This window comes from Abrus precatorius, unplaced genomic scaffold (assembly GCF_003935025.1).
Source record: "Abrus precatorius isolate BTA unplaced genomic scaffold, Abrus_2018 Scaffold7, whole genome shotgun sequence".
NCBI classification, from domain to species: domain Eukaryota; kingdom Viridiplantae; phylum Streptophyta; class Magnoliopsida; order Fabales; family Fabaceae; genus Abrus; species Abrus precatorius.
In genome coordinates, this window is record NW_020874417.1 from 6,458,337 (window position 1) to 6,477,869 (window position 19,533).

General features: G+C 34.9%; 1 protein-coding gene across 7 annotated transcripts; it reads right to left on the minus strand.

Annotated features, from left to right (window-relative positions):
* Positions 1 to 412: 412 nt before the first annotated feature.
* On the minus strand, positions 413 to 18,442 carry LOC113870921 (protein virilizer homolog). 7 transcript variants are annotated; one of them, XM_027507481.1, is made up of 28 exons: positions 18,207 to 18,442; positions 17,865 to 17,953; positions 17,254 to 17,377; positions 15,898 to 16,554; positions 15,371 to 15,739; positions 15,177 to 15,281; positions 14,806 to 14,988; positions 14,439 to 14,580; positions 14,147 to 14,328; positions 13,925 to 14,010; positions 13,788 to 13,836; positions 13,246 to 13,312; positions 12,666 to 13,144; positions 12,490 to 12,589; positions 8,819 to 8,952; positions 6,094 to 6,161; positions 5,797 to 6,013; positions 5,393 to 5,608; positions 5,127 to 5,282; positions 4,998 to 5,051; positions 4,687 to 4,898; positions 4,537 to 4,606; positions 4,024 to 4,346; positions 3,725 to 3,911; positions 2,279 to 3,643; positions 1,388 to 2,164; positions 1,202 to 1,273; positions 413 to 798 (listed from the first exon to the last, which is right to left on the minus strand). In XM_027507481.1, exons 1-28 carry the CDS (start codon positions 18,279 to 18,281, stop codon positions 778 to 780), a joined length of 6,579 nt encoding a protein of 2,192 aa, XP_027363282.1. In that variant the 5' UTR covers positions 18,282 to 18,442; the 3' UTR covers positions 413 to 777. The 7 variants fall into 7 exon arrangements, with proteins under 7 accessions (XP_027363282.1, XP_027363284.1, XP_027363283.1 ...); XM_027507483.1 differs by having other exon boundaries at positions 519 to 798; positions 2,279 to 3,535; XM_027507482.1 differs by having other exon boundaries at positions 519 to 798; positions 1,388 to 2,158.
* Positions 18,443 to 19,533: the final 1,091 nt, after the last annotated feature.

Consider the following 19,533-nt stretch of genomic DNA (forward strand, 5'->3'; position numbering starts at 1 on the left):
GAGATTATCTTTTATATATCATTTATAAACACATAAAACTAAACTAAACAAGAACTCAAAACAAAACCCTAATATAAACCTATTTCAATCAAAAAATCTTTAGATATACCACTAAAGTTTTAATAAATACCCCTCCTAAAGATTATTTTCTATATATCATTTATAAACACATTTAAAACTATATTAAACAAAAGCTCAAAACAAAGCCTTAGTATAAACCTATTTCAATTAAAAAGTCTTTAGACATACCTCTAAAATTTTTAACAATTACCCTTTCATACATCTTTTATATAGTTCAAACATATAATATAGAAATCCTTTTATTTTTTATATTTCTCTTAGATACTTAATCATGTCTTTTCTACGTTAATAAAAATCATGTATAAATCTTTTTTTTTAACAATATTTTTTCATAAAAGATATATAGCTTCTCATATAAAGCTTTTAAGGAATTTTACATTTTAAAAGTAGTCAAATCCTTTGAAGAGCAATGTAGGCTACAATACTAGATACACAGTTCAATAATAATTAGACCACAGGACCAATGACTTCAATGTAAAAAAGCTCTTCCGGAGCCACTCCAACCATAATGGGCATTAATATTGTGCGCGTTCAAAAAAATAAAAAGCACGCCAAAATGTACATATTAACACAAAATTTCGATGGCTGAGGCATAAGCGTCAGCACAACTCATCATTTATGTAACGAATGGAGTACATTTACAGACAATTAATCATACAAGTCATGCTTCTACAGTTCTACTTGGTCATTGTGCTGCTATAGTTGGCCCAATCTTTCCTGCACGAAAGCAAGAAACAATTGGATCAAAGATATGCCAAATCATTTTATTAGTGAAGTACTACAGAAATGCTAGAATATAGAACGTGTCACGGCATGAAAACTAAACATAAATGGGAGGAGAATGAAGGATTCACAGGGTTGCTACAAGTTCACAGAAGCAACTGCAAGTTATAGACAATACCGACAGACAGGAAAATACTTATACCAGCTTGGCAGGTTACCTCCCCCCCCTTTTCACCCACCAAACATGCTCAACTACACTAACGAGATGTATGGAAAATAAGAGAATTTGGACATGATTGTCTAGATATAAAAAATTAAAAACAATTCCAATGGCCTTCTTCTTTTGGTCAATAAAAACTACTACAAGATCTGTAAAATAAATCCCAAGGGCAACAACCTGAAGCATCTGCATTAATTTTGGATGCTGCTCCAAAAGCTGGCAAAGTTTGTCACGGTCTCTCAATAAAGACTGCCATGTCAGAAGAGTAGAATGATAAGATTAAAAACAGTACTAATCAAATAGTCTGGCTAGCTTATTATGCATGGCTTTATCCACCAAAAATGCTATATGATTGACAAATACCTGAATTGCCTCCGGAGACTTGAAATACTCATGTAATGACATTCCTGCATCTGGTTGCTGCTGAGATTGATTATCCCCTGACTGTTGAGTATATTCGGCTTGCTGCTGCAGCTGCTCATGTGAAAATTGTTGCTGCTGGGTTTGGTAATACGTCTGCATTGAAGAAACCTGAGACTGCTGCAGCATTTGTAACTGCTGCGCTTGAGCATTGCTTTGCACAGCCATGCCTTGCTCCAACTGCTGTAAAGCTTGAACAGGTGGCCTAAGGAGCTGAGGTGGTTGTGGGGGGCGTGGAAGCTGAGGGGGCTGCAGTGGTTGCAACTGCGTAACTGAATGCATTGACTGAAAAGAAGATGAAGGAACAGAGACACTGTGCAAGATATTAGGTTGGGTCTCAGTCTGTTGCTGATTTGGGGTGTTACCAAAGATAGTCAATGGCATAGAAGCGGGCCTACTAAACCCCAAGGACAGCATTGGGGGGTTTAGCGGGTAAGATGGCAATCTTCCTCCTGAAGGTGTGGTGGAGGCCTGGGAAAGTTCGGTGGTCCCAATACTTGTCTGATTATATATAGAAGGTTGGGATGCAGAATTTTTAACAGGGGGTAAATTATAGGGACTAGATGCAAAAGGAGGTGGTGTAGGAGGAAGGGGAGGGGCAATTCTACTAGGTCCACCAGGGGAAGATACAGAAGTTCTGGAATATTTTGAATCTGGCATGGGAACAGAAGATGTTGCTGTTGAACCATTGTTGAATTGAGATGAATAGTCAGACTGAACCTGCAAAAAGTATATTAGTACTAGGCATCGATCCAGGAGAAAAGAAGATACACATGACTGAAGCCGTAACAAGAAATGAAAGAAATAACTAAAGAACAAGAAAAAGTTCCTCACTTGGAATGCCACTGGACGCTGTGCACCTGCTGGAGAATTAACAAATGAAGACGAATGGCTGGGAACTGAATCTGTAGCGTGTGATAGTACAGGCGAGACTGTTGGTGGAGGTGGCATGGGTGGTAAAGGAGGTTGATTGGGCAAAAACCTATGGTCATACAATCCTTGAGAACCAGTAGTAATACCACCATGTTGAGGACTGCTCTTTAAAAAGAAATTCTGGGAAGCCATTCTTGAATCAACTGGTAATTGCATAGACGTTGTGGATGGGTTATTGTAAAGAGAGACAGGAAATGTACTATTTGCTGCTGCAGAATCATATCCGCCAGAGGGCTTGGCTTGAACATTTTTCAAGTCATCAACATGCTCGACATACTTCCTGTCGGAAGAAACACTTGATTCCCGAGTTAATGACATATCAGGTCGTGAACCAGACATCTTTGAAGAAAATTCACTTTGGGCATTTTCATCAATGTTAGATCCTAATGGAGTACCCATTTGAGAAAACTGACTACTATCAACAACATCACTTTCTGTCTCTTCAACAATTGAGTGAGGAGAACTTTGCTCAATAATAACTGGGGCAGGCTGCTGTAAGTTATCATCCAGCTGAGGGAATAGCAACTTGTCATCAGGATCAGATTCCTCTCCATCAAAAACTATATCGATTCCTTGAAGTTCATCATCAGGATCTGTTTTTAATTGCTTAGACTTGTTTAACTTCTCTGCATCTGTAGGTTTCACAGGAGAAGCATTTTTGATATGTCCTCCACCCTCTCCCACTACTGTTGATGAAGGGTTCTGTCGTTCCCTTTGTCTTGCCATAAATTCATCTACATGAATTGATGGAGGTCTCCCACCAGTAGATCCTGCTCGTGGCACTGCTATTACATTAGTAACCCCTTCAACATTTCTCTCTCTCGCCACATAGTCATCTACATGCATAGATGGTGGTCTGCTGGTATTTGGCTTGCGCTGTCGGAAAGCATCCCGACGTGTAGGACCAGAAGAAACAGTAGACTGTGTTAAACCCCGTGAAAAAGCATTTTGAGCAGAGACATCAGCCTGAAAACTTTCGCCCCTAGCTCGCCTTACTGGTCCATCCATTGAAGGCAGTTTCCTTTTGGTACCAAGATTTGCTTGTGTTAATCTATCCGGTAATGTTTCTGGACATTCCCAAAGAAATTTGTCCCCAAGTCCTCCAACATTAAGATTTTCGTCAATCTTTTCAACACTGCTTTCAAGCAATTGACGTGCCTTTGAAAAAACTAGAACCTCATTTTGAGGTAAAACAACATCATCCAATTTCATAGAATCAACAGGTCTTTGCAATACTAGGGACAAAGACTTAACCAGCTCAGAAACCTTACATCACAAAGGAACAGTAGAAGTTACAAAATAATCTAGGAAAAAACTATGAAAAGTTCTGTTCATATGGAATAATACCTGATATAATGGGATTTGAGAGTGAGAGGTGTCCATACAATCATCATCTGTGGCAGCCATTGAACTTAACAGAGCACCAAACTCTAATATATAGTTTATATTTTCTTCAGGAAAGTCAACTGATCTTGCCATATCATCAGAAATCCCAAAGAGGTATTTCAATGTGACAACTCTGTCAGAATTCAAACTAAGCAACAAAGAAACAGTAAATTGTCCTGCTATATTATCTCAAACAATAACAGAAGGAAACAGTAAATTGAGCAGAACCAGCAATACAGAAACAAAATACAAAAATTTACCTGTCCCCATTCATGCAAAACTGTAAAGACCCCACACATAATGCATAGACAGCCTCAATCCCATAAGTGGAGAAACCCTCCTTTGAATCAATTGATCTCAACAACTTCATCCAACAACTAAGTAAAGGGGGGCATTTACTCCATTCAGCTACACTGGGAACATTATAATTTACATTCCTATCATCTTTCTGAGGCTCGTGTTCATGAACACGAGAGTTGATACCAAAATGAGTCTCTCCAAATGCCATTTGAGCTTCACCATAAGAAGCTAATTCTTTGAAAGCTGTGAGACAAGCCAGTAATTCTTTTCCAACAGGCAGGACCTTGAAACAACAGAACTCTTAGTTAACATTAAGAGACAACAAAAAGAAGCACAATAATTAGCAAGCCAATGAATTTGGTACCCCTTTGCCCAAGGACAAGTGTTTTAACATGGAAAAGAAATGGCATCCCATTATCAACACAAAATCTAAATAGGTCTACAAATATACACAGACAGTATCAGAGAGTTACCTGACAACTCTTCAAAAGATAACGTAAAACCAGGGTACAATCTTCATCATTCAATTTTTCCAAATATTTTCTGCCAGACCACCAGAAATTCTGTCACTTAGCTGTCAAACTCAAATAAAACAAACACCAACAAGAAAGTAAAGCGCTCACAAGTCATGTCTTCGGGGGTAATGCCGGGAATTTTCAGAGTGAAAAAGAAGCATGATAAACTTGAATACTGGGAGACACCAACTAAAAAAATTAAAGCTGTATTTTGCAGAACTTCTATCAGGAGTCTGCTTTCCATCAATATCAACAAAAACAAAGCATCTATCCAGTAATTTTGTTAGCATCTGAAGAGTACCCTCCCTCAACAATAGGCCCTGACAAAGAGAAAGTGGACCAGTTTTATATCATGTAAAATTATAGTCATAAAGAAAATAGGAAACAAGAACAAATGGAAAAGAAAAAATAGATGTTACCTTGCCAAGTGGATGCTCCACTAGGCTGACAAGAAAATCAAGAAGCCTCAAAACCTGCAAATAAGAACTCGTCAAAACATCAATTAGTAGAACTACAACCCCAAATTTTCAGACACACAGGAACCTTACCTTGTATGCATCTGTATCTGATGGAGAAAATGATTCTGAAACATGATGAATGATTGATGACAATACTGGTCGTATAAGCATAGATGCATAATTAGCATTTTGGCAAGCAATGCGAATTACAAAAACACGCAGCAGATCTTGAATGACCACTAATGCCTGCCAATAAATCAGAATAACACAAAATACACATTTATCTAAGCCCCAATAACAATGCTTATTCCATATTAGAAAATTGGAAGTTCATCACTTAAGCAGAAATTACATACAGAAATGGCATAATGCTGTATAATCTCTGCAATTTTGTCAAGATGTGGTGCCAGCTGGCCAACCACCTTCTCAAGGTGTCCAGATTCCAAATACCAGTTGACATGTCTCTCCTTATGAGGCCCTAATATGGTTCCAACAGCCAACATTCTTCGGGTAGTTAACAAGGGCATTCCACTAGTCCAAAGCCATATATCTTCTTCAGGAAATAAATCACTCTTGCAATAGAAAGCAAACAAAACCAAAAGAATAAATCATATAAACAGTTCAAAATCTTATTGTACACAGCTTAAATAAAAACAATGCTGAATGGATGAGCAGTAAGCACTAAGCAATATATAGTACTTAAAGAAATACCCCAACACAAAATTTTTGCATAGTAAACCTTTAAATGAAATAGCCATACCAAAAGATAGAGCAAACTGCACGTTTCTTTCGGACCTAGAGTCAACAATGAAGTACCCTGAACACTGGCAAGAAGGGTGTGAAAAAGACCTGGACTCCAGCCATGTACTGGCCAAAAGGCAAGTGCAGATGCTATAAGATGACAGACAGCTCCATAACCAATAGCATAATCAGGATACGGTGATGATAAGTCTGTTGCACATGCAGCTAGCTTAGGACTGCAACGACCAGAATTTGATCAATGTAAAGAAGCATCAGACTCTAAGCAGATTCACAGAGAAAGGAAACTAACAGATACCTTATTTCCCTGTGTAATCGTAAAAGAGCATTCATTAATTTTGTATTTCGGTGTTGCTCCTTTGCTTCCTATAAAATTGCAACCAAAGCAATATCTATAAATAATTTATTTGTGCTGCATGAGGTACTGTAACTCCAACAGATGAATACCAAATATTGTTGAGTTTTTTAATTAAGAAAACTGTTAAGGTCAGAGAAAGAAAAAAGAGGATAATAGTAATATTAATAATTCTAATAAATAAACCAGATATAATGTCCTCCTACCAAACTATCACATCCAAAAAAAGAATAGCCAGAAAAGGAACCAAAACAATAAAAGATGACATGAACAATATTATAACCATAAGTCCTAAACAACAAAACCCTACAGTGTCATCGTATGTGCTCATTAGCAAAGAACTATAAGGATGTCAAAATGTAATTTCATCTATTAAGATACGAAAGGTTATAGAACAAAGTGTTCCCTGCTAATTATTAAGCATCAATAACAGTTGAGAAAGATCCAATATGAAGTTCAAAACAAAGTGTTCCCTGCCATTGCTAACTGTAGTGTACAGTATGAAGTTCAAAAATTCAAAGGCTAGAAGCAAAAGTACTGCAGCAACAAAGGGTGAAAATAAATCCAAGACACAAGGAGAAGAACATATCTAAATCCGTCTAGTTCTTTAATCTCTGAAACCCAAATTACATTCAACCTAAATACAGACACAAGTTTCTTCACCTCCCTAAGCCTTTGCATCACCTCACATGTGACAAGATTTCAAACTGATCAAACCCCATCAAACCCTAGGATGAAAGAAAACCAATGACCATAACTCACAAGTAACTAAATACCAGGTTATGAGATGGCACAAATTTATCACCCTATGAGGTCAGCTGGCTGAAGAATTAATCATAGAGCCTCCTCCACATTGTATAGGAGGCCAAGACCAACCTTTGTTGTAACTGTTTTGGAAGATGGGTAGCTCCTGTTAGCTGAACCTTCATTTTCTAAGATACACAAATAATAATAATCAATGAAGTTAGTTTCCCTCCCTCTGAGTAAGACTACCATTGAATGCCGATGGATATATGCTATTAAAGTTAGACCTGATGGAAAGGTGGACTGCATAAAAGCCAGATTAGTGATCAAGGGTTACACTCAGATATTTGGTCTTCACTATGGAGATAGTCTCTAGTAGTCATGATTACTTCTGTTCATCTCTTTCTAGCTCTTGCTACCATTCATCAGTGACTCTTTCATCAATTACATCAAGAATGCTTTTCTCCATAGAAAATTACAGGAAGAAGTTTATATGAAACAGTCTCCTAGCTTCACTACACACCGAGCATCTCCCTTGGTATGTATATTGCCTACAGCCCTTCCTTTATGACCTAAAACAATCCCCACATGCTTGGTTCGAAATTTTAGCACTTTCTTATGGCATGACCTGCTGTGAGGTAGATCACTCTGTTTTCTTCCTTTACTCATCACCATATACCTGTATCTATTAGGTGGTAAATGTGAATGACATTGTCACTACTAGCAATGATAGTGTGGACATCCAAAAACTCAAAGCAGTACATAACCCGCCATTAATCAATGCAAATATACACTTGATATGCCTAATGAAACAGGGATGCTTGAACGTCAATGAATTGATTCTCTTAGGAGCTCAATCTAAAGCTCCTTTCGAGTCAAGGGGAGCCTTTGAAAGATCCAAAAAGATACTGATGCTTGGTTAGTAACCATTGGAACACAATTATCCACATTCTCAAATACATCAAGATTGCACCTAGCAATGGATTACTTTACCAAAATAAGAATAATGCTGCAATTGTTGGCTACTCTAATGCTGATTGGACCGGGTCACAATCAAATAGATGATTTATTTCTGAATACTATTTCTTTATTGGAGGAAATTTAATCTCATGAAAGAGCAAGAAACAACACTCTGTTGTTAGATCCAGCATAGAGGCAACATATCGTGTTATGATTGTAACTACATATGAACTTATTAGGTTAAAACACTTACTCCTACAACTTAAAATAGGAGATGTTAATAAGATGAAGTTAATTTGTGAAAATCCAGCTGCACTACATATAGCAATTTTTTCATGAATGAATTAATTACATAGAAATTGATTTTCATTTTATTAGAGAAAACATTCTCTCAGGAGAAATTGCAACAAGCTTTGTTGGCTCTAATGACCAGTTCGCTAATTTGTTTACTTAGTCATTGAGGGAACCTTGGGTGGAATATATTTGCAGGCTTGGTGCAATGATATGTATACTGGCTTGAGGGGAAGTGTTGTTAAGTAAATATTTATTACTTTTGTTAGGGACTGGTAATATTGTCAACATAATATAATTTCTCATGCAAGTAATGGAAAAGACATCAGCCTGTAATTCCTTTTCTACTGGTCTCTGATCTATTTTTTTATTTTGCCACATATTTCTTTACCTGCATTCAAAATCAATTCTAATAAACTGGAAAGAAAGAAATTCCACCAGACCAAGGTCTGCTTTGGTTGAGTTAGGAAGAGTATGTCATGATTAATATCCCACATTGGTTAGGAATATGACCAAAATACTTGTTAGCTACAGACATTTTTTTTTAAATATGAATGATTTCTTGGTTAGTAAGATACAAGTTCATAACTTAAATGGAAATGGTTCCAAATTTCCAACCAACTTCCACATAAAAATACCATGGAAAGAAGAGACAAGACCTCCAAGGACACACCTGTAATTTCTGCAGAAGTGTAATCAGTAGCACCAGTGAAGGAACCAAAAGATCAACTATGCTCAGCTCACGATTACGTTCCAGTAATAAATCTGAAGTAGTATTGCATTCTGTACCCTCATCTACTAGGTAATCTGTTCAAAAATATGGAAAATTACATTTACTAGGTTTTGGAAAGAACAGACAACAAAATAGAATTTCTTTCAATAAAAAACAAAATTGCATTAAGAGTAACATAAGGAAAGTACAGGTAAAATGGGATAAAGGATCCAAAACAGATAATTAAAAGCAAAACAAGGTACAACAACCACCAAGTCACATGAATTACACAATACCACAGAGTTTGGTCAAAAACCAAATTTTCAGAAATATTATTAATCAAAAGGTCTTTTTTTAATAACTTTCTCTAAAGTTCTTTTTGACACATTCAAGAGAGTAGATTGAGATAAATCCTCCTAAATTAAGTATATAGGATTGACTAGCATGTCCCATGGTAAATTGTTGCTTTGTAGTCTAAGACAATGGAGCTTTATACTTATCAAAGCTGATACAGAAATGCTACTCAAATTTAGTATACAGGGGTTGACTATCATACCTCACCATAAATTGTTACACCAATTTGTTTTCAGTTTCTAAGAGAATGAAGTTTTATAATTATCAAAGTTGATACAGCAACACTACTCAAATTTAGTATATAGGGGTTGACTAGCATGCCTCGCAGTAAATTGTGACTAATGTGTAAGTTGATGAAGTTTTATACTGATCAGTTATCAAAGTTGACTCAGCAATACTATTCTAAACAAATCACAAATTATTTTCCATGAAACCGTTCTTGAATGGTCAAATACACTGCCCTTTGGTTTGACAAACAATGCTTAAGAATAAAAAAACAAAGCCATTTAGTTACTCTCTTTCCCTACCATGTACTCATAGTTGTTAATTTTAGATAGTGGCGCATAGCTGACAACCCTCAAAATGCTATAATGGGATGGGATTACTGCGATTTTAAAGTCTTTTATATGGATATTAAATATATACATATGCACATGATTATGTATATAATGCTTGTTAAGAAACTTGAGCCTCACTCACTCCCAAAAACTAGCTCATAGGAGAAGGACTACCCTAGCCCTTATAAGGAGTATTTTGGCTCTATTTCTAATCAATGTGAGACATCTTAACAAACATTCCTCACATCAAGAATTAGACATCTAGTGTGTGAAATTTGCAGGACTGAACATCTGCATGGGTGAAACTAATAGGACTGGATATTTGTGGGCAGTTTAACACTCAAACTGAATAAGCTTTGATACCATGTTAAGAAACTTAGGCTTGACTCACTTCCAAAAGTTAGCTCATAGGAGGAGGATTATTTTGGCTCTATTCCTAACTAATGTGGAACATCTTAACATAAAAAAATATGCATAAGTAGCATATGAATAATTAACAACAAAACACAAAAGTAAGAAAGTTGATTTTCCGGGAGAACATTACAGAGGCGTACAATCATAGAATAGAGAGAAGAAAGGAAGTGGATTTTGCTAGAAAAGTCACCCAAGATGAGTGAGACTGCTGGATTGGAGATTGCTGCAAAGCAGAACAGAGACAGAGATGAGAGGAGGGAGCGTTGATCAGAGAAGGGGAGAAGAAAAAAAGTGGAGTAGTGGATTTTGTCATGTGTCTCCAGTTGCAAAGCAGAACAGCAATTGAGATGAGAGGAAGGGGTGTTGAACAGAGAAAGGAAGAAGAAAAACGCAGGGAAAAGTGAGGTTAGGTCTGAAAATTTAAAAGACTATTTTACGCTTTAAAAAACCTAAAGACTGCGTCATCATAAGGGCAAAATGGAAAAACAGCTTATTTATAAAAGATTAAAAGTCATTTTTACCTTAAACATCTATGTTGGGTGGGATTATTTTTACAGATTAAAAGCTATTCTTACTAAAAAAACTTAAAAAATGCTATTCATTTATGTCTGGGTTTTGTTGCATAAAAAAGCTCAAGTCCATGAATATCATCGAGGTAGTCAAAATCTAGAACTTACCTAAGATAAGGAGGAGGAGGAAAACATGTAAATCGTAAGATTGTAAGACAGAATGTAAGATCTTACTTAAAATATAAAATTATAGTTGAATAAATAAATAAATATATATATATATATATATACATATAAAGTATTATAAATAAACAAAGTAACCTTAAAATCATGAATAACATTTAATAAAATTTAATTAACCACGTCATAACCCATAAATATTATTACAAAAATGTAATTTTATTCATTTATTTAAATAATATGTTTTTACAAAAAAAGAAAAAGAAAAACATTTTTTTACAATACCTATGTCTAAGCTTATTCACACGGCCCAGCCCACACTTTGCAAAATGTAGACAAATGCTAACCCAAAAAAGAACTAGCAAACATGCAACTCAAGAATCAGAAACAAAGATGCATAATAATAAACAAAATGAAGTCAAATACAAGCAAGAATGGAGAGAGAGGAGCTCGTATTTAAACACCCAGCACCTATTTGCAAGACGAACTCAGGCACAATGACCAACACCCAAGAGAAACTCAAACTTGCAGGTACAGCAACAACCAACACTGAAGAAATAGATGCAGAGAAGAGAACCCAATACCCACTCAGTCACACTCACATGCAGAGGAAGCAACACAACTGAACCAACCCACTATTCAATAAACCCAAGTCATGGTCATGTCTAAAATTGATGGAGAAAGTGGCAATATGAAAGAGAAAAGGGTAGAGAATCGACTCGCACAATACAGACAATGAAGAGAAACATAGTCGCAGGTGGCAGAGAGGTGAGATTGAAGAGGTGTCCAAAAAAAAAAAAACCTAAACACTCAAGTTGGGTCAAATTAAAATGGGTAGGTCAAATGGGTTCAAGCAGATTTTTTGAAATAATGGGTCCGAAATCAACTCACTCAGGATTGCACGATTTCATGAGGAAGATCGTGCCATCCCAGCAGTATCACTAGAACAAGCCACAGCCCAAGATCGGGGTCCCTTCACCGGCAGCAGATCGTACCATCTTACGTGCTAAATCACGATTTTGACTACATGATGATTAGTTCAGTAACACAGGAAAATGCTTTTATTAAATAGCTGAAACTTGAGCACTTTATATAATATGCTACCAGCTTATTTTCTAGTTAACCTTTATTTTTCCCATTTTATCCTTAATTATTTAATATTTTAAATACAAAACTAACTATTACACATGACTCCATATCCTTTTTGTAACACACCAGATTATATTAAAATCACTTCTCACTTAACATACCCTAATATAAAACTTATTTTGTATAATCAACTATTAAAATAATCTATTAATTTCAGCCAATCCAAACACACACTTAGTTTCATGATATTCAGCCTTTTAATAGAGAATAAAATATAGTGGGAATTTATCAAATTATGTTAACCTACATTAACCAAATACCATTAGTAAACAGAACATAGTTAAACTTATAACTATAAAAAATTACATATATAAAAATGTTGTCTGTCAACCAGCTATTCTATTGAAAACTGTTCATAACATTAACTCAAGTGTCTTGTAGGTTGCATACCGAGTATTATGAAGGGAAGGTGCAACAATTTGTAATTGGCAACCTATTGTATTTGAAATAGTTCCTGTAATTAACTTACCATAATTGTTTGAGGACCTTTCAAGCATGAATCTGCAGTTGACCAAAATGGCATAAATAACTATTACAGCACCTTCATCATAGAGAGTCGCAGCAACAGTCTGCATTTGATTAAAACTGTCATAAGAGAGGACTTATAATAATAAATGAAACAACTCAAATTAGGCTATAACATACTGGGTTCTCAGAAATAAAGGATAAAATTCTTAATGCTGTTGTCAACTGTGCCAGAGAAGAATCACGAAGAGTGACACCATCAAAAGACTTTTCAGATATGAACTTCCCAAGATTCTCCATAACATTAATATCAGACCCACTGGATGTCTCCCCAACGACATTTTCAACATCAGTCAGATCTGAAACTAAGATGCTAGTTGAAGTTAACTGTGCATCTCCGCCAGAAGCCAATACAGCAGCATAACGCAGGAGACCAATACCCCCATGTTTGTGGTACACTACACCAGCATCTATCCATTCCAAAAGCCGTGAGGGAGCATCTTTTCTGTTGGACCCTGGAGAGGAGAAATGCAAAGCCCTATGAAGTTCCATAGCATGCCCAATCCATGAACCTAAAGATGATGCTGTGGAATCTGTAACAATGGCTTCAATGATCTCAGCAGCTGAGTGAAATATTGTAAGATTTACTGGTGATGATCCTGAATGCAGCAGAGTAAGAACAACCAGTTAGACCACTAAAGAAGATATCATGCCAACACTGTCTCTATGCATAAGAAAGAGAATACAGGGACTTGACTACCGCTGTTTTTCCCAATGGATTCAGATTCCTTGATGGAGCTTAGAGCTTCAATCAGGATGGAAACAGCCTACAGAAAAGAAAAGTCATACTATATTATTCAAGTCCCTGAAAATAAGCAATATATCATATACTGATAATCTGTAGTCCCTGAAAAGACATATACTACAATGTCTAATATCAGAAATAATGAAATAAATAAAACTCCAGTTATCTAGCTCTGTAACAGAAACTGCCATCTGTAGCATTTACTGATAATATCTGGAAATACATACTATCACTGATTTTATGGATAAACAACCACAATAAGCATAACACAAGTTGCCACCTATATTAGAGGCATTTGGAAGAACTTCTATGAAGCTTATTTGGGCTTATGACCCATATAAGCTCTTCTTAGCTTATTTAAATAAGCTTCTTGGTGAAGCTTGTTAAAATAAGCTCGTTTTAACTAATTTTAATTATGGTCAAATTTAACAATCAAATAGCATAAACTTCCTGAAGCAGTATTATTATGACTAACTAGAGCATACTTATATGCATACCTCTGGAAAATTTCCCAAAGCCAACAATGCTTGGCGCCCACAATCAGACCTACAAATCATCAGCAGGTTTTATTCAGAACTTAAACTATTCTCAGAATATTTAAGATTCAATTCTGACAAAAATAATGTAATGTCACCGTGAAAGAGCAGAGAGTTCCCATACAACCCATAAGAACTCTTCTGACTGAAGATTTGATGAAAGCAAACAATCAATGGCATTAACCTAGGCCAAACATAGAAATTATCTCAATTAGAAACAAACTGGAAACAGTATTAATATCATTTAAAAAACCAACAGAAAGAGAAGGGAAAGAGCAAACAATGAATGTGAGGACAAAATATTTTGGAGCACAACTAACCATTTTTAAGTGCATCTCAATTATCATTCCTATCTCCAGTGGACTGCCAAAGAAACCCTTTGAAATTAAAACAGAAGCATAATGAAGAGGAATACAGTCTTCCTTGTTGCCACGATGACCACCCCTAAGAGCATGTATTAAAGTAGCAGAAAGTTCGGGATCCTGTAATAGGAATATTGAGCCTACAATGGTAGGAAACTAGTAAGTGACTTTGTGATATTTTGTTTGGGGTTTTGTTTGCTTTTTTCTGATAATAGATGCAAACAATGTGTGACTGCTAGTAGTAGCCAACCTGAACGACAAAAAAGAAAAGATAGAATCACAGCCTCAATGGATGATGAGACATCCATGAATATTTCCATGACATGGCCCCCCTCCACACGCAGTATAGACGATGACAGCAATGCAGTTGACAGTGAAAGAAATCCCCTCTCCTGCATACAAGATAACATGAGAATATGAATAGATATAAGCACAATAAATACATGTAAGAAAAGAAATCATTCCCAGCCCTCACATTCAAGTACAGTCTTCCTTCAATTATATACAGACAAGAATGCAGATTTCACATAATAGAGACACACAATGTTTAAAAGGATGCATCCACACCAGAGCAGGAAAAATTTCGAGCAAAAACTAGTCATAACAAAATGGTATACCTTCAAAAGTCCCAATAAATGTGAATCAATATCACAGTCTGAAAAGCAACAACTTGAAGAGCTGATCAAGCTGGAAGTTGTTTTATATGACAACAATCCATCTGTTTGACCAGTAATCAGTGATCTGCTCGCACAAGCCATGGGAGAAGGATCTTCAATTGGACCACGTGAATTTATCAATTTCTGCATTAGTACTTGTCATCAAACATTAACAATAAATTAACTTATTTAAAACTACAATTACAAATTGCTACTCAGAAGTCAAAGAAAAAATAAGACTACGTAAGTTGTAGGGGGGAAATAAAATAAGATCCTGCTTACTAGATGTTTCTAATACTACAAAAGCTGCAATCAATTGACTTAAAACTGACCAGGAGCTTTTTGAGCAGAATTTCAGCAGAGCTGAGCATATTCAAGGCAACATCTGTAACCCTGCCAACAGTGCTGATGTTTTCTAGCACAGATAGAACTGCAGACTGGCAAAAATTAAATTACCAAAATATAAAAATGAAGCTCTGAAATGTAAAGAAATATTAATATCAAGCACAATCATAGAAATCAATACCTCATATCTTGAAGCAACTTCATAAAATCGTAAGCGATGAAGCAAATAAGTTGCAAGAGAAGCAACATCATGACGGGGTTTTGACAATATCAATTTCAACAAATGGCTATAACCTTCACTGATACCAGAGGGAATGCTTTCATCTTCCCGAGGCCACCAACCTAAAAAGCCTTCACATCCAACCGAATACCTAGTAGCCCGCTCTACAACACCAAGAAGCAGTAGCATAATAGTAGTAGAATTTTGCCCATCCTTGGAAAAAAACACTGCAAGCTGCTCCATTCCCCCACTATTAACAAATTGAAAGCAGCTTTCTCTACCAGAACATAGTAAATGAGCCATGCTCAATCCTAATAGAGCATGCTCACTCTGCAGTAGAACATATACACACATAAGAAGGGTAAAAAGACAGAAAAAAGACAAGAAAATAAGCAGCAATAAAGGGGGAAGTGCTTTTCTTTCATTATAACTTTCTCAACTAATAGGGACATGCTAGTAGAATATTAGAGAAGAAAAAAATAGATTACCCGAGAAAGACAGTGACATCCTATACACGAAGAGTGTCTTCTAAAATGAAAGTACTGGTTAAACATTTCCACCAACATTTTTGAATCCAACATTTCAGCATCCAAATCAAGATAATTGCCCTCTGCTGAACATTCAGAGGATTCAGTCCCAAATTTTTTACGAAGAACCTTATAAACCTCTAGAAGCTCTTTTCTTGCCTCATTAACAACAGCATGCAACTCTTCAAACTTCTCACACTTTTTCCCCGTCTGATATCTCCCACTGATTGATTCACATATGTCACTGGAAATGTAAGAAGAGATTGCAGATACTACAGTACTTACAACTTTATGTCCAGCATCCCCAAGTTCTGGAAACTCCAAAATCTTTAACATCAACTGCAGAAAAACTTTAACTTCAAGAGTAATATCTGTTGCAGGAACTGGAACAGACAACGCACTCAAAGAAGAACGAGAATCATCAATTGTAAAATTAGTAGAGCGTAATGCAAGTGGCAGGTCTTCAAGCTTCCCCTCCGTAGAATCAACAAGATCAGTCAATGCATTGTCATCAAATTCAATGTTAAACTGGCCCAGATCCTCAGCTGTGTTGCCATATATGACCAAACTCAGACTGCGATAGCTGCCCCTTACAACTAGATGACTAGTCACAACAGCCTGAGAAAGAGAAAGCAGTACTGAAATAGTAATAACAGTATGAATTTTTTTAATAGAAAAAATTATAGACTATTTGGAAACCACTCTTTTTTGGAAATAATATTTTTTTTAAAAACTCTCTAAGGAAACTAGGGGACAAAAGGAAATTATTTATCCAAAGTAAACTAATTCAAACTCAAGTTTGGGAAATCAGGAAGACAGTTCCTCCACCAAACCAAACTCTTTACAAATTAAATCAATAAAAATTAACGATAAACATTATATTGATATAAACACATATCAGAAGCAAACAAGAAGTTATCCATAAGTACTCAAAACTTCAACCATACTCTTTTCACTAATATTAATTACCAAACTTCAATTATATTTGATCAATCCATGTCAAAAGATTTATGAAGTAAGAAGCACTAATATTTATTTAACATTTCTTATATCAAAAGAAAAATAATTTTAGAATTAGAAGTTTGTCATACACAATGTACTTTTCAAGAAATACATTTTTCATATCTATCTGTAAAAAACCCAATACTCAAGAACAGCATAGCACAACTATTAGATCAAAGAGAGGAATATAATAATATAGACATACTTTTGACAAATCCAACAAAAATAGCAGCTCAATCAACACTTGGAGTAACTAGGAACCAGACACTGTCAATAACAGTCAGATTATAACATTGTCTAGAATGTCATAAATACCTCTACTTCCAGTACATTTGATGAAGAGTGAGAATATAGAAAAGGCTGACAAAGTCTCCTAAATCTTGTCTCTCCCTCACAATGAACAAACACCTCGATTGCAAAAGACGGAGGTGAAGTGGCCCTGAAAAGTTCGTCAGCAATTAAATACTTGATCGCAAAAATATTCTTCCAAAATCATAAGTACAAAATAATCCTTAGGACCAATTCATGAGCAAAACCAAGCAAGAGAACACTTAGATAAATAATTTAAAATTACCCACTCTATAGTAAGCATATCATATGATAAATTATATTACAAGACTAAATGTGAAACTTAAAAAAATAGGTTAAAAAAATTATTTTTGCCAAGTTTCACTATAAACAAGCTTGTAAGAATGTCAAAATCCATTTGCACAACCTCCATGAAACTCCTCCAAACACACTCCAAGTATATAAAGTAGTTCTCGTACATTACATTATACAAAACGATCTTATAAAACAAGCATGAGCAACACAAACCACATCACATTTCAAAACAACAATCGAACTCTCAACCCGAAGCAAATGACTAAACTCCAAACTGATCCACATCTACAACTATATCAGACCAATTAAAAAAAAATACATACCCAACAAGTGTTACAGATTGAGCAACCGATGACGCACTCTGTTCCAGGAACTCACACGCGGTGATAACAATGGGTTCCGAAAAAACCACCTGCAATAAACAATTCTCAGAGACACCCATAAAAAATATATATATACCAAACCCTAACCAAAATAACCAACTCAATACCCTACTATAACATATTTCAAACTTCCTCGTTGCTAACCCAAACGATAACTACGGTGAGGAAGAGTAGCAAGTAGTAACCACAACCAAAGCTTAAAGCTAAACCCAAAACATTGATAATAGTTCAAATTTTCAACTGAGCATTGCAATTGAAAGACAGAGGAATATGAGTGGTTACCTCGTCGACGTACTCATCGAGATGAGGGTGAACGAAGGTTTGGGTGAAGAGGACGCATGGCTCGGGTCGACCCATGTGGAAATTGGGATCGAGAGAAGAGGAACATGCGAATTTATAAATTCTAGGGTTTGTGTTACGAAGCCTCTCTCTCAGTAGTGGAACGTTTAATGGTGATGTGTTTTATGGTTCAGCGCTCGTCGCCGACCTCCCACAGAGAGCTTAAGGGGAGGGAAAGAGAATTTTTAATGTTCTATCATGGTTTCACTTAAATTCATTCTTTAATGATTCATAATCATCATTATCCAAAACAACGAATGCATGCCAAATAGAAATTTCGGTTCAGAAAAAATTTTTAGAAAATAAGGGTTTGTTTGTTTTTTATTTTTAAACTTAAAAAATAAAAAAAAATAAAAAATTTAATGTAAATTTAAAAATTTATTTTTAAAAATATTTTTTTATTTTTAGTTTTTAAAACTAAAAAACTATTAAGATATTTTTATTTTTATTTTTTTCAATTAATGAAAGTTCAACTAAAAACATATTTAAAAACTAAAATATTATTTTATCTGAAAATTAGATATTCAGTAAAATTATCTTATGATTAAAATTGTTAAGAATCTATTGGAGTTATGGATAGAAATAGACTAAGTTAAACTTTGTATAAATGAGTCTAACTTGTCTAATAATTTTAAAGTTTAAGTCTGGTTTGTTATCTATCATAGACTTTTTATTAAGTTTAGTCTCACCTTTTTAAAAATATGATTTGGTTTAATAACATTTTTAATAGCCTAATTCATATCAAGACATTTAGTAGGTTATTAAATTTACTTATAAATAAACTATTAAATCATTTAAGTAATTATGTCTTTTAAAAGTCATAAGGCTTATATTTAAATAAACTATTAAAAAAAGATTCAACACCTTGAATACGTATAATAAAATTACATATTCATATTTATCACTTTCAAACTATATATTTAATTTAAATAAGAAAATTACTACATATAAAAAAAATGAACATCAATTTATAAATCATTAAACAAATCTAGTAAAATAAAGTCTTACACATTAAATCAATAAATATAATATAACTAAATAAATTTTAGACCTAAAATTAGCAAAAGTAACAAACAAAATCTAAAATACAGAAATAACAATATTCTTTTATATAGGATATACAAAAAATTTCAGCAAGTACGGTTCTCTTTCTTAGAGGTATGTAGTAGAGACATTCTTCAACTCTAACAAAAAAAATTAGAATTTTTAATTTAAAATTTTAGTCTTTTAAAATTTAATTGATTTAATATATTATTATATTATAGTTTTA

Coding starts and splice junctions, on each gene's coding strand:
- LOC113870921 (XM_027507479.1), bottom strand. CDS start 18,281: ATGGGTCGACCCGAGCCATGCGTCCTCTTCACCCAAACCTTCGTTCAC. Junction 14,011..14,146: donor TTGAGATGCACTTAAAAATG/GTTAGTTGTGCT, acceptor TGTTTGGCCTAG/GTTAATGCCATTGATTGTTT. Junction 6,162..8,818: donor CACTTCTGCAGAAATTACAG/GTGTGTCCTTGG, acceptor GCAATTTTATAG/GAAGCAAAGGAGCAACACCG.